At 45.0% G+C, this 15,869-nt stretch overlaps 1 protein-coding gene and 1 pseudogene across 50 annotated transcripts in view; both read right to left on the minus strand.

Annotated features, from left to right (window-relative positions):
- Cacna1c (calcium voltage-gated channel subunit alpha1 C) overlaps window positions 1-15,869 on the minus strand; it is a 625,112-nt gene that overhangs the window by 139,508 nt on the left and 469,735 nt on the right. For 26 of the 50 annotated variants that reach the window (XM_078015421.1, XM_078015456.1, XM_078015444.1 and 23 more), the window contains exon 10: window positions 2,067-2,157. In XM_078015421.1, the coding sequence (XP_077871547.1) occupies window positions 2,067-2,157 (91 nt within the window). Of the gene's footprint in view, window positions 1-2,066; window positions 2,158-4,361; window positions 4,437-15,869 lie in introns of all 50 variants that reach the window. The other 24 variants (XM_078015416.1, XM_078015430.1, XM_078015431.1 and 21 more) reach the window with 2 other exon arrangements.
- On the minus strand, window positions 4,402-11,829 carry LOC144364982 (phosphatidylinositol N-acetylglucosaminyltransferase subunit P pseudogene; annotated as a pseudogene).

Here is a 15,869-nt window from a genome sequence, read left to right on the forward strand (position 1 = left end):
TCTCATTATAAGAGACTTAGCTTTAAAAATGCTGGGCTCTTGCCATCTCTTCAGTCTCCTACTGTTCTCATATTATTTCTCCCATAAGAAACACTAGCAGAGTCTTACCCCAACATTGACTGTTGTGGGGGTGGGGTGGGGAGGCAGAGAGGTGGGGAAAGACCATAATCTATTAAGTGCATATTATAATTCTCGCACTGTGCTTGGGTATTTTGTATGCGCAGAGTAGATGCCTCAATGTGGACATGCACAGGAATAGCAGCAACCATTTCTATAGAACTCTTGAAGACTGCCGAGTGTATCCTCCAAATACAATATGTGACAGATAGATTAGAGATTGCCAGCCTCCTTCTACGGGGGATAAATCATGTTCTCCTTCCAACAGAGCCTCGCATGCTCCAAAAATGAACTGTAAGTGACTTTCCAGTGACAGGTTCCTGGTTCCTCCCGGTCTGCAACATGGGCCATGTCCAAATGCCAGAGTTGCAGGGTCCTAGATCATTGCCTCTCCAATCCTTCTCTTGGTGTCCAGATAACAGAAAGGTCTGGAATTTATGGATTCAAAGCCTTTCTTCTCCAGTGTTGCTATCTGGGGCCCTCTTCCAAAAACTCAAGTGCTCATTTTGTATGATTCCAAATGAAGAGAAGAGGAAAAAGGCTTGGACTGCTGCTTTAAAAATGTAATTAGCATCGTATTTTAACAACATTTTGACAATAATTGCTTCCCAACAATGCTGAGAAATCTGCAGTGCAGACTCCCTGGTGCCACTGTCAGATGAGCGTTACCGAAGCTCCACGCACCCTGAAAACAGGCTGTAGATCTGGTCTGGTCCACAACCTTGTTTTCATTTCCCCATCTTTGGCGTGAAGGCCATTCTCAAGACTGAGTTGTTGTGATCAGGGTCACTTGCAGCTCACCTTTTTAAAAGGACTAGGGTTTGTCCCAGCTACTGAGTCAGGCCAGAGAGGAAGGTGCTATTCTGCTGGTGCAGCAATTTAGAAAGACATCTTATTTGGGACTGGTCCTTCTCAGAGCCTTCTGTTTGCAGTTCCTTCCATTGACCACCATGAGTTTACAGCTCTTATATTACAAGGTAACAAGAAGCACAGTCCCTATCTCCCAAAGAGGGGGATGCCTAAATGGTCTCAGAGGCCTCCTGCTCAAGGTCAATATGACTACCTGATGATGTTTTCAATATGCACTTGGCCTTCTGAGGTGCTGGTAATTAAAACAAGGAGGTTTTTGTTTGCTTGTTTTTAGCAATTAAACCGTTTCCCCTTTATTATCTATTTATTTATTTTTGGTTGGGGAGGACATTGAACATGGATGACTGGTTTCTACTTTTAAGATTATGATAATCCAAAAATGAGCAATGCCCCTAGAGCTGCTCCATCACACCTGGCCCAGTTCTAGGTCAAAGTCAGCCCCCAGAAGCCAGAGATTGGGATTTGACTCAGAAAGCAGGTAGGGAGACATCTAAGCACTGACTTTTGTTGGAGGCGGCCAACATAAGGCTAAACACAAGTGAGCTTTTACTTATTCAAGATGGTGCTTCAGGCACTTGATTCCCTTCATTAGAAGGATAACTTAGCATTGTCCATGAGGACCAAAAAATATATCATGTAGTGGGATAGTTTCTTCCTTGTTTGTATTTCTTCCAGGACACATTTATCAGAATGGAAAGCATGGTCAATGGGTCCCAGGGAACCTAAACAACCATCTCTTGTGTGTAAGGTTATGAGAGGAAATGGAGAGAAGCAAAGTCCGTTTGCTCCCTCCCTAGTCTGTATTTCTCTGAAAAGATGAGTTGGGCTCAAAATCTGAGAGTCCACCCCTCACAGAAGAGCTGAGCTGAAGGCTTCAATTTTTGGACTCATCCCCATCCATGTCTGGGGCTATACTCCACCCCAGGGCCCTCTTCTCTCAATACAGGCTGTCACCTGAGGTTCATGTTCTAGTCTCTGCTCCTCCAGTGATGAGCCCACCCATCCTGACTTTAGGAGCCGCCTCCCTGCCCGTACCCCAGGAAAATCCCCAAGTGCCTGGGTTCGCCGTGCCTACTCACGCCAGCCTGGCCCCGCAGTTTTCTCCTTCGATGTCACCTCCAGCCACATTTTCGGTGTTGACGGACTCGGTCTCACTTGTGGGCATACTCACTGCAAGAGCCAAAGGACACAGGGAAAGGCATTGGGGGTGGGAAAAGGAAAAGGAACAGAAGAGCATTAGTGTGTGACACACAATCCTGGCTGGGAGGAAGGGGCCTGAGCCATCTGCTGGCCCCTCGGTGGGATCCAGGCCAGCTCAGGAGTTTCCTTGACTGATTACCTGCTGTTAGGTAATCTAGGTAATCTGGCAATCAGATCATTTTACCCTAGAAGACACATAGGGTCAGCCACTGAATCTTTTCTCTACCCTCAAACCTGCAGCCCCAGAATAGCTGTGGAAGTTTTCCATTTGCCATAGAGAGGAGTTTTCATGAAAAGACTTTTTTTCTCTGCTTTCCACCCGTCAATTCTAAGGGGCTCCATTCTCAAGATCGGGATCCAGCTTTTATTTGTAGAAAGGACATTTTTTGATGCTGCAGGAACTACCAGATAGATCTGAGGACTTCCTTATTCTGGAAGTGCACGCTGATCCTGAGTCTGTGACTCTCAGGATGGTACCTGAAATGGCAAACTTTAAGTGGATGGGCACTACCAGAGTCATGTACTGAAACTCACACTAGCATCGTAGACATTAGGAATGGAGGTGCTGGAGTGTGAAACCCACAGAATTAAGTTTAAGTGTGGCTTGAGGACAATCTGCAGGGATACCACTCCCCAACCCTGCTTCCAGTAATCCTGACATCCCCATTCCAACAGGTTCAACCATCTAATTTCATAAGAGCCAACCTGGGCAGCTTAGAAGAAGCCATTTCTTTTATTGTTGTTTATTATTCTACATTAAAGTTTGACTCAAAGAATTCTGTCATCTTCTGTCACCTTTTTAATAGGACAAGAGATTCTTAATTTAGGCAATGCTAGTTCTTTAGGGTGGCTGGTTCAGCTCTTCCAGATTTTTCTCATCTGGTGAGATAATCACTAGCCCTCATCAGCCACAGAATCTGCAGTTAGTGAGGGAGTGACATTGGGTGACAAGTCTCCACAGGGCTGCCACAGATCAGGAAATGACTCCTGGTGGTTATATAGATAATACTGTCAGGCCTTGACTTTCCTCAGTTTCTTTTCTTTTGGATGAAGACAAGCCAGGTGGGTGAGAAGAGACTCATTTCAAGAACATGGAAGATACAAACATAAAGTCCATGACTTGCCGTATGCTTGACTGTCAGGTAGAAAAGACTTCTCCAACCTAGGACTCCCTTTCAATAAAGTTGGGTAAAAAGAAATCCAGGCTGTGTTATTCAGCTCTAACACATCCCCTCATTTAACAGGAGAGGCACATGAGGCCTAGAGGAGGAATGTGATGTCCAAGGTCACATGGTGTGTTTGGGACAGGACTGGGCCCAGGGTACAGGTGTCAGGCCCCCATATCATGCTCATCTTGATTTTCCCGGTGTTGACCAACCCCCTGCTCTACACGCTACAGCAGTGAATGGCGCCACAGTAGTGCTGAGTTGTAAAGCATTTACATTCACTTTATAGCTCCAGATCAGAGGGAGCTGGTGGAAGCAGACCTTGGGTCTGGTTTTACCACTGGGAGCTTGGAAGACAGACCTTCAGAGCTTTCTAGAGTCCTTGCTTGGTCCATGCTAAGGAAGAGGTCATAAAATTGAGGAGCCTTGAGTCTTTCTATGTATTTATGTCCATCCATCTCTAACCACAGGTTCCTTTAACACTCCAGGCATCATTGTTGGGAGGACTAAGCTGTGTGTGGAAAGACACCTGACTGGGGGGCACCTGACTTCCAGAGAAGCCCTTATGTACCTGTGGAGTGTTGTGGCAATGGTGGTGCGAGGCTTGGAAAGACAACAATAGTAGTAGGCAGTCCTGGCTCTTAGGAGTAAGTGTATCATCTTCCAAATCAAGGCACTGCCTGCACCAGTATCAGTTTTGCTTTTGCAGTGGCCTTGATTTTAGCTGACACTATCCAAAGGAAGGGCTGGCTCCACCCAGGAGTAACTGCTGCTGGGTGTCTGCTGACTTTAGACACAGGAGGAGGTGATGAGCCAGTGGCTTTGAGATGAACAAGTTCCCATCCCCTCACAAAAACATACGTATGCACAAACACATACACACAAATACATATACACATGTGCGCACATACACGACTACCACATCACAAGCCATCGAGAGAAACACCCTCCCATCCTGTCTGGTGTGGACCAACACATACACACACAAAGAGCACAGGGGCACATTACCATGGGTTTCTGTGGAGTGACTAAACCAAGCAAACTTCCCTTTCTTCTGATCAAGCAAGCCCGCTGGAGTGCCTCCTTTCACAGACAAGATGGTCAGTGTCAAGAACCAGGAACAAGACATCAATAGAGAACATGCAGTCAGCCATGGGCAAAAGAAAGAAACAGGAACTCAGCTTCCACATAGAGCATCCATTTTCAACTCCAAAAATTAACCAAAAATAAATAAACACATCAATAAATAAAAGTAATAGACCAAAACATATAAGAAAATATGGCAAAATAGAAACAAAACCCCAAATCACATGAATTAACAACACAAAACAAATGGTGAGCTCTGAGTAAAACCAATGCTATCCTTCATATCTACTTTGGCTTCAGTCTGCACTGTACATCTAATGAGTGACTCCAAAGTGAGGACTTCCTGGGAGGGGGCTGCCAATCACCCCTGCTCAAGTAGGGAAACCGTTAACAGCAAACTGCAGCACTGGCCTCCACCTTCACCCACACCCACTGGCCAGTCTTCTGTATTCTCCTCCACGTGGGACCATGTCATGAAACTCCCACCTGTAGTGGACTCCAGGGCTCCCTCACCGTCCACAGCTGGATGTGCCACTTACAGGTGGAAAGACGACCTGTTGACTTACTTTCCCCTTCATCCAGTTAAGTCATCGTGTTCTCTTCAGTGAAGATCATCAATTGACTTACTCCGATCACATCCAAAAACATGTATGTATTTGCTTATATTTCTTTTCACAAATTTTATTTTTATTATTCTTTGAGCAATATATTCATTTTATACACTTTTCTTTCTTTCTTTCTTTCTTTTTTTGGATCTGGGGATCGAACCCAGAGCTTGTGAATATGAGGCAAATACTTTGCTACTGAGCTACATCTCAGCCCCATTTTATACTCCTTTTGAATGGGCAATACATGTCATTTTTTGTTTTCTTTTAAAGGGAGATAATCGGAGAGTCTGCTTTAATATAGAATAGCTAAACTATCTTTTGTATCTACTTTTATTTATTTTTAAAAGTCTGCCATAGGGTAATGCAGTATTTTATTTATTTTATTAGGAACTAATATTTGAAGACATTTACAATATTAATGGAACTTTACCTAAGAGAAGAATGATTTTCATTTTTTACATCCCAATACTGGTCATTAAAAGAGAAAATTATATAATTATGGCCAAAATTATTTTGTCAAAAATTTATAATGCTTGGTGTTAGCATGTTTATGCACAACTCAGTTTCTGGTGTGAAGTTCTTTGGCTGCAAGAAAGAAGATTTGGTTTACTTCACTACTAAGAATATCTCTTAACCCTGGTATGGCCTCTTCTAGGAATTTCTTCTGCTGTTGATTTTTAGCACAGTTATTGTGATTGCATGAGTGGAGTTGAGTGGAGAAGTACTCATCATGTTAATTCCAAGTAAGAGTATATAACTGATTACTACAGTAATAAGGAGGTATGCGGGTAACGCAACTGTCCAATGCTGAAGCCAAACTGGGAGCTTAAGAAATGAACAAAGCCACACATGGGTCTTTCTGGCAATGGTGATGGCAAATTTCCCGCCATTGGACAGTCTCAGTGCTGAGTTATTCTGCGCAAGCGCTGCCAGGGAGCTGCAGTTGGGGAGAAAGAGGCAAATTCCAGGGAAAGGCCAAGGTGCAATGGCGCTGCCCTCTCTGGCACTGTATCTACTTTTAATCAATTGAAACAGGCACAGCAGATGTGAAGCTGCCTGTGGGTGGGTGGGTTTTGAGGAAGACTGGAAATAAGGGAGAAGAATTCTGTACCCTTGTTTCTACTGGGTCTGGGCTATAGATGAAGAAGTGGCAGTGGAAGGAGGGTCAAAGACACTGTGCTGCAAAGGAAGGGGGTGTTCTGCATTCTGCAGTGGCCTTGAGTTCTGGATGGTCTTTAGCTGATTCCTCAGAAAGAGATTTTCCCCACTTCATCCAATAAAACTAGAAGCAATGGCACCTTAGAGAGGCCACAGAGGAGGGTGTTAGGAACAGTGATGGATGCAGCATAATCCCAGTTTATTAATGAGGAGCAGCAGCAAATGGAGGTGGGAAATCTCCTGTCCAGCAAGAAAGCAAAGTGCCCCAGGAGAAGTGGGTAGGGGTACCCTGAAGCCCCAAGGAAAGGTCTGCAGATCAGTCCAAGTTTTAGGGCTCTCTTTTTTTCTCTCTTCCATCATTTTCTGAAACTCAGATTATGTGTAGTGAACTTCCTTGAACGTGACTTGTTACTGGAAATTCTGAAGATTGGCTCATGTTAGGAAGGGGTGGGACTTATTTTAACTGATGTAAAGGGCCATGACTTAAATACACTTGTCATTAAAACAGAAAATGAGGAAAAAACAGAAACTTCACAATCAGTACAGTACTTTTTCTTCCTTTTTAAAAGTCCTATATGCATTATTACCCTTTGTACATATATGATTACATGACCTGCATAACTCTACATTGTGTACAACCAGAAGAATGGGAAGCTACAATATCCATTTATGTATGATGTGTCAAAATGCACTCTACTGTCATGCATAACTAATTATAACAAATTAAAAATATTTAAAAATCTTTCTTTTTTTTTTAATAAAATATATGGAAAAAGCACCAAGAGTCAAAAGTGGATATGAATGACTCGGTTCAGGCTTCCCTTCTAGAGAGCAGCATGCCTCAATTTAGAATGAAGACAGGCACTCAAGTAAGCATCTCACAATGAAGAGTCTTCTGTCTGGAGGTGTGAAAGGGTTGTCCTGCCTGTTCTTGTGGTTTTTCTGCAGGGTCAGGAGTTCTAGTCAGTGATGGAGGCCAGGACACCTTGAGACCTCTTGAACAGAGGCACTGTCCAGCGTTTGGCTTTGACATCAAGAGTGCCTCCTCTTGCTCCTTTTCAGAAATAACTGTATGGTAATTTTTAAAGCCAAAGGAAGAGGTGGATACATACACCGCCATTTAGCATACAAGTGAATTTGGCCCTGGCTGGTCTTTCATGTGGGCAGAGCTGCAGCTGCCTATGTGCCTAGTGATCTGAAGACCCTCTCACTCATTTCCCTGATGCCCTCGGTGTCTCCACTAAATCTGCTTCTTGGGTCAAGTCATTCTTCTCAAGGTTCCTGCTGAAATGAACATCATCTCCCTGGGAAGAGCAGTATGTTAGTGCTGAGTCCCACGAACACCTGAGGGAACCACACGGATGAAGAAGGAGTTTGTGGTTCTAATAGTAAGGGGTTAGATAGCAACATCATAGCTGATTTGAAGGGGAACTTAGAGGAAACTGAACGGCCAAACTGTTGAAAGTTTGGGATCATACATGCTGGCTATTTATCCTATGGATGAAATGAAAAGCCAGACTCCTCCTTTGGCCACTCAACTGATGAGTCAGAAAGACGGTAAATAATTCAGGTGCCCTGGGGCACCTTTTCCCTAAAGGCTACCTACTCTAATGCCCTTGGAAATGAAGCTTGACTGTCTGCTTTTCATCAGCAGGCAATGTCAGGGTAACACACCTCTGTAAAACACATCAGATTTTGGAAGGAAAATGCTGAGAAACAGAAGCAAAGAGAAAGATTGTTTTCTGACTTTCTTATTTCACTGGTACCAGGTACTATGGACCAAACGTGGGTTTCTGGGCTGTCCTGTCCCTTGGCTTCTCAACACTGCATTTTTAGTAATATCATCAATGGCTAAAAGAGATGTATAGACTCCATCTTTTTTCTTTTTCTTTCTTTCCTTTTCATTTAACAAATAAGGTTTTTCTATATTGCCCAGGCTGACCCCAAACTCCTGGAGTCAAGGGATCCTCCTGCCTCAGCTTTTCTACTTGCCCAGTGGAAACTCCATCTTGCCCATAATTGATTACATCCTTGAATTAGTCATTCCCTCCCTCTCCCTGAAACATCTACTTTTGGTGGCCACTCCTGCTTAAGTGGTGCTTAGTAAGGGTATTTGTATAGAAATAGGAGTGCACAGCTATCGTCTCTCCCTGGTCTGCTTGGAAAACAGTTGTGTGCATATTGATCTCCTGACACTGAAAACCATACAGATCAACCTGTGATTTAGGGAAGGAGCATTAGCTCTAGGCACGGTCAGGTTTGGCATTCCTTGGTATGTCTGGGTTTGTAACTCCCGAGGGTTTATACACCTGATTGAGGGAATCTCCCATGAAACACCAGGTGACGTTTAGGCAGCCCAGTTGGCCTGGCTGTCTGCAGCTGTGGTCACCAGAGAAAGAGGCTCACAACACACTATCGTTATTTTCCCCTGTAGGAACTGAACTCTCTGTAAAACTAATGACTGACTCTGGACAACTCCTTCAATCACCTAAAGTAAATCTCCTCATGGTGGCTCTGCTCCAGGCTGGGCCAGGACATCAACCCTCATATTTTCCTTAAAAAGGAATCAGGTCTCACTTAGCCCCCACAATGACCACGTGACATAAGGTGTGTGTCCAAAATGACCAAACCCATCCGTGTGAATAAAAAATGACTCTGGAAGGGGTTTTAGTAAGCGTTTTGAGAGTCAGAGCAATTTGTATTTTGATAAAGAAGAAAAAAGTCACTAAGGTTACCTGGCAATAAATCACAAAGGAAATAGCAAACAAAATCTTCTAGGCAATCCTCCCTTTTCTCCCCCTTTCTCCCTTCCTTCCCATCCTGGAAGCTGGGGGGAGATATGTGGAGAACCATCTGCATCTGAAATCTGGGCCTGCCCTCTCTTTCTGGATCCTGCCTCCGGGAGAGGCATCACAGCAAAATTCCATGTGGGAAAAGGAGGGATGAATTTGAGGAGAGGTGGTGAAACATGCATTGCTCTGAAAATTTTAGTTGCCCAAAATAGCTTTCACTTTGTCCCATGGATGGGGCATTGGGAAGACCTTATGTGGCAGCTGGTAGAAATAGCTGGACATTTGCTAAGAGAAATGTCCAGTTTTCCTTATGCACAACAGCTGGTAGCCTGTTACCCAAGCTCAGAGAACATCCACCACTGTCCACCTTTTAGCTCCCCTGTTGGGAAGGGGTTGAGGCATGAGGACCAGGCACCCCTAGCAGCAGCTGGAGTGGAAGCTGAAGGAGCTGAAGGCGTTTCTCACCCAACCTGAACATCCGTGGTGTGTGGTGGATGCTATAAGGAGCCAAAGGCTGAGTCCTGGGACAGCCAGCCTTCTGGGACCCTATTGCCGAGGCTCCCATGCTCTTCTGATGGAACCTGGCCTCTTGTTGACTTGGCCAGATGCCCCTTTTATGATATGAATATTAACTAGTATTTATTTTCTCAAAGTACTAATCAGAATTATAATCAAGCAAAAGAAATCCAATTTCCTGCCTCACTGTAATCTGGAATCCAAAACTCCCTACAGTTTGGCCAACAGATCCTATCTGGTACGGGTTGAATTATGTCTCCCAGAATTTACACATCCTAAAGCCCTGTACCTCGTAATGTGACTATATTTGGAGATAGGGTCTTAAAGAAGTAATTAAACTCCACTGAGGTCACAAGAGTGGGATCTAATCTAATCTAATTGGTGTCCTTATAAGAAGAAATTTGGACACAGACACATACCTAGGGAAGACCTCATGAAGACTCGGGAGAAGACAGCCATCTTTAAGCCAAGAGCACAGGCCTAGAACTGATCCTTGCCTCACGGCTCTTGAGGAACCAACCTCACTTGCACCTTGATCTCAGACTTCTGGTCCAGGACTGTGAGAAAATCATTGTCTGTGGCTGAAGTCTGTGGCACTGTATTAGGCAGCTCCAGGGGACTAAAGTGTTATCTCTCCATCCGCATTTCCTGTTGCTTCCTACAGAAACTCTCCAGCCAAGTCAGGCTGCACTCCTCATTGTCCCTTGACTGTGCCATTTTTATTCCAACTCTGGGCTTTTGTTCACATGGTGCATATACCATGTCTTCTCCCTGGAGTGCCTGACCCCCCTCCTCTCACCTAGCAGGAGTCAGCAAACTTCCATTCTGCGGACCAGAGCTGCAGAGCTGCAGGAAAGAACTGAAACTGTGGGAACTGAAAAGCCTAAAAATGTTTACTGCCTGACCCTTTGTAGAAAGGGTTGGCTAATCCCTGATCCACTCAAATCTCATCTGTTCCTGGAGGCTCAGTTCTAGGCTGTGGCAGCTTCTAGAACCCTCCATTGCCCACTAAGTCCCCTCTTCTGATCTCCTGAAACACTGGGATCTGAGAATTTTTATTTTTTTATTTACTTTTTTTTTTGTTTCTTTAGTTACACGTGACAGCAGAAGCCATTTTGATAAAATTACATAGGCATGGGATATATCTTATTCTAATTAGGACCCATTCTTGGGCATCTGAGAAGTTTAAGCAAAAACCTGGAATCAAGTTTTAGATCTGGTCTCTCCCAGCCAAGTGACTGGGTAAGTGACTTAACCTTTCTGACCCCAAGTTCTCTCATCTATAAAAAGGAGACAATGATATTATTTACTCCAAGAGCTTTGGGTAAGGGTCAAGTGGAATCATATTTATAAAAAGAGATTTGTAAAATGGCTAGTATATAAACATTTTAATATTAAACATTTAATATTAAAACTAAATTTAAACTTTTTTCTTAAAGTTTGTTTTATATCACAGTATTAAGTTTGTCTCCCTGACTGAACTTTAACTTTCTCAAGGCCACAGACTACCTTAGAATTCTGTGGACTCCTTTTCTGATCCTGAGGAACTAGAGTCACAACGCCTTACACCTCCATGGAATTTTAATATGTTCCCTATATATCTTGTATTGTTCTCCATCCTTCCAAACCATGCCCTGTACCCCGGATTTGACCTCTGTAAACTGCATCAAGGAATTCTCCTTCACTGGGCCTCCTGCTGGGCTGGCCAATGGGTGGGCCTGAGAAAGGGATGTTGGGCACTCACCCCTGGCTCCTGCATGCAGGGTCGGCGTAGATTGGCTGCATCTTGCTGCCAAAGGCCATGAGTCCGGTCACAAAGCTGCCTTCTGACTCTGAAAAATGCTCCCTCTCTTTGGACCTTTAGGCCTGTAGTGGTATAACAGCTTCCATAGTTGCTACAACAGGGTGCTGCACTGTCCCTCTCTGACTTCCTCAAACCCTGCCTGCAACTTTATCTAACCCCCCTAACTCATCCAGTTTAACAGTACCCTCTGTTCCCGTGAGGACCCTGAGACAGTGGTCCTCCTGGAGCAGAAGGGCATATGTCATTATTCTCATTCACCACCAACTTGAAGTTGGGTGCTTAAGGTTAGATCTAGAGTCCAGGGCTCTCTCGGTCATGTTAGGCAGCCTCTGGAATAGTTTTGTTCGAGTCCATATCCAAGGGGTGAATGATTGACAAGAACTGGTGACGCAGGTACTACAACAGGGCTGCCTTACCCCATGGCAAGTGGAATTAGACATTCCGATGGTAGTTACTGCTCTTTTGGGAGGACCTAAGACATGTTCCTTCTGATTGACTTTTCCCTTGCAGAAAAAAACAGCATGGGAAATTATTCCTCACTATTTTTCTTCAGTGTGATAGATCAAAAAGATGGCCACAGTGACAGTGACAGTGACGGTGATAGTGAAGGAGCCCTTCACGGGTTTTGACCACCCCAGAATCTTGGAAATCTCAGGTATCTCCCTGGTGCTGTGAGTCACGGAAGTACCACAATGGTTCTTTTCTTGCCCCTGACTCTCAATAGCTCCTAAGCTGTGATGAATAGCGTAATTTGGGGTCTCATTTTCTTTGCTCTTGCCTGGCCGAACCAAGCTAGATGAGGAAGGTCTCTTCTGAGGGAACGTAAGAGAGAGAGAGAGAGAGAGGAGAGAGAGAGAGAGAGACTAGATTGTAAAAAAATAGGAAAGTGAGAGAGAAAAAGAAGAGAGAGAAAACAAAAGGGTACCCAGGCACAAAAGTCTGCCTGGGTGGAAAGGTCACAGAGAAAGGTACCACCTGCTTCCAGAACCTTCTCCACAACTTCCTGTCAGCCCAGCCCAGCTTGGCCTCCTCCACATAAGCAATTAAAACTGGGTTGATTTTAAGCCATCAGAAAGTAAATATAAAACAGGATTAAATATTAAGAAGCCAAACAAAGTGGCCTTATTAAAAAGGCACAATATAAGCATGATGTGCCAGTGTAATAATCATTATTACTGCTATAAACTGGGAGGAGGCATAAATGCCTGCCCTTGATCTGCAGCCATAATCCAAAGAAGAAAACAAGGGTCGTTGTGAACTCAGCAGGCCATAAACATCCAGTGCTCCCAAGCAGAAAATTTCTCTCCACCATTATGGTCCCATGGGGTCAGGCCACTTCCGTTAATCCAGGGGGCTGAGGGAAAGCAAGGAGAGTGAGAAGAGCCAGGGACGAGTTGGGCAGCACCCAACAGACTTCTGGACTCTGGCACATCCCTCACCTTCTTTCTCTACCCATCTTCACTAAAGGTGACAGGGCCGCATGGAACACGTGCAGGCGCTCAGGACATCGGATCGCATGGGGGAGTCAGGCAGCCTAAAGGGAAAGTACACCTCACCTGCAACCATTGGGGACGAGACGGGGATCTTCTGTTCATGGGCTGTGGTGGCCTTTCTGTTCAGGACTCCTTTAGAAGCCCAATTCTTTAGGCATATTACCACTTTTAGATTGGAGAGGGGATATTATTCTAGCTCCCAAGGTTTAGCAGATGGTCACCCACAGGATGATGTGTGTCCCTAATCCCTCTCCAGTCCAGCCCAGTCATTTTAAAATCTTATCTCCTCAGGGTATTACAGCAGCATTATCAGTCATTTCTACCTTCATAACAATATTATTCATATTAATAGTAGTTTTGTTTTTGATCATTCCCTCCATTTTCCAGCTACCTTTCATGTAATTTACATACATTAACTGACTTAACCCCATGAGGGACATATTATATGTGCCAATTTTATGATGATGAAATTGAGGCTTAGAGAATTCAGTCACTTATTTAAAACAAGCAGCTAACAAGATCCAGGATTTGCACCCAGGTAGACCTGATGCCAAGTCTATCCTCTCAGTCCCTGTACATATTAGATGAATTTATAAAGCCCTTTCCTAATCACACAAGAGACAGAGGGAATGAAAGAGACCTGAGAATGTGCTTGGGTCACTAAGAGGAGGAGGGCAGAGAGTGGAGTGGCAGTCCTGGGAAGAAGTCCTTATTTAACCCTCCTGCCCCGGGCCTCCCTGCTAACAATCCTGGGAAGACAGGGAGAGCAGGAAGCAGAGCAGCATACTAAGGAGCATGGACTCTGAGCTACGTGGTCTGAGTTTGAATCCTCTCTCTTCCATTTTGGAGCTATGTGGTCTTGATACTTCTTACTTCTGTGTCTCAGTTTCCCCAATAAAAAGTGTAGCTCTTAATCAGACCAGCAGCACAGACTCAGAAGAGGTCTGTAAGATGGTAGGCCAGCCTTTCGTTTTATAGGTAAGAATGTTAAAGCCCAGAGAGGGTTAGTGAATTGCCCAGAGACATGGGTAGACAACCTCTTCCTGCCATCCAGGGCTGCCTCCCCTGTTCATGTGTCAATGACTGACTTCACAGAGAGGCTGAAAGCCCATCTTGGTCAGAAAGGCATTATACCCCAGCACAGGCCCTATGCTTCCTCCTTGTCTGGAATCCAAAAGTTCCGTTGTGGATAAGCTCTGAACTTTGTACCCTTTCTTTGTTTACAACAGTTTTATAGAGCTCATGATTCACTCTCAGTTTTTCTTCTCTTGGTTCTGTCTCCCCCTTCACTGCTTTCTGCTACTCAGGATAATTTTGATCCAGGTCAGATTTCCTGCAAGGAATTGCCACAGGGGCCCAGCACTATCCTGAAGGATGCAGGGACCCACAGAGGGTGAGCCATCTTGAGCAAGGAGCAATACTTCTCCAGAAGGGTCTGAGACTTGTCTTTCCATTCAGCAAGCAAGTAAATTGCTGCCTTAAATTTCTAGGCTGCCTCCATTAATGGCATTTATGTGAAATGAGTCATTTTAGTTCCCATCCCAACCCCATGGTGCCTCTTCAGTTCCATAATTTCATGAATGAGTTTAAGGGCAGCTGTCAGAGTATCAATCAGTCTGCCCCCTTCTGGGTAAATCCTTTAATTAATCTCCCAACTTGCTGGACTTCTGCGGTTGTTTTGTCCTCCTTGCGGGACTGTGGATGGTGGCCTTGGTCTGTCTGGCTACTGTAATTGCCCATATCATTCACCAAGCAGCATTTCTTTGCGAGGGACAAAGAACCAGGGAGGCCAAGTTTCTCTCTCCTCTGGACCAGTCAGGATTAAGACAGAGGCTCAGGGCTCAGGACCACACTTAAAGGTGGGCAGCAGCCAAAGGGAGATCTTGGATGGTGAAGGACCATGTTCTATGACTTACAGAGAACAGGGGAAGAAAGCTGACAGGTTGAATTTAGAAAAGCTATGCTAGGAGGCCTCATCACCCTCTTCCACTATCTGAAGTCTTCTCCCACGGGAGGAAGACAGCGCCTGCCACAAGGCAAATGCACCAGGAAGGAGACCTGGGGGAAAATTTTGCCCTAATGACAGTAACATTTCCCACATGGCCCTGCTGCCAGGAGAAGTGAGGTAGTGCTCATTATTGAGGTTTTTCCAGCAAAGCCTGGATCCGCATCTGCTGGGGGGCTCGAAAGGAGATTCCTAAGATTTCTTTTGCCTGAGAAAAAATAAATTGAGCCTTACAAGAAAGGTGCACCATGCTTTGTTGAAACACCAAGTTGTTGATTATTTGAGGGGAAGCGGAGACGTGGCGATGGGCACAGAGAGAAAAGTGACTTCATCAATCACTTCATTGTCACTTGCCACAAAGAATCTTTAGGCTGCCTCCCAAGGCTCTTTGTCATGTGGCCTCACTCTATCCATCTGGTTTCATTTTTCCATCTTTCAGCATTTGCCTTTTGATCCAGGCAATGGGCCCTGTACTCTCTGCTTGCAGACTATGCCATGCGCCCGCAGCTCAGCCTGCTCTGACACCGTTTGATGGACAGCCAAACACCTGCAGCGTGCTTGCTAGGGGCTGTGCACCTCCTAAGAGTCTTTGCCCTCTGTGCGCTCTTGAAACCCCTTTTGCTCCTCCACATTCACAACACCCTTCTTTCCCACCCAGCCCTGCTGCCTTTAGGAAGCCTTCCTGACTCACACAGCATCACGGAATTTACTTTCTCCTAAGACATTCACTCATTCACTATTTGTGCATGCCCATTAGGGCTCTGGGAGACACACAGTTCTTTTTCTGCTCATTGCATAACAAATCCAGAAGTATGTGGCATTGAAGCAATGGCATGGCATTGTTTCATTTGGTGCTCACGATAACCTGAGGACACAGCTGGAGATGGGGAAACCGAGGCTTTGGATAAGCCAAACTGGGCAGGGACTTGCATAGACCCTCTCTGTTCTTTGCTCCTTGGTGTTTTCTGAGCCAACTGCACCTTTGACACTCACTCCCCAAGGTCAACGAAGAGTCCAGGCTACCCAAGCCCTGCCTCGCTGACTCCACCTGGCC

Source organism: Ictidomys tridecemlineatus, chromosome 6, assembly GCF_052094955.1.
Source record: "Ictidomys tridecemlineatus isolate mIctTri1 chromosome 6, mIctTri1.hap1, whole genome shotgun sequence".
NCBI classification, from domain to species: domain Eukaryota; kingdom Metazoa; phylum Chordata; class Mammalia; order Rodentia; family Sciuridae; genus Ictidomys; species Ictidomys tridecemlineatus.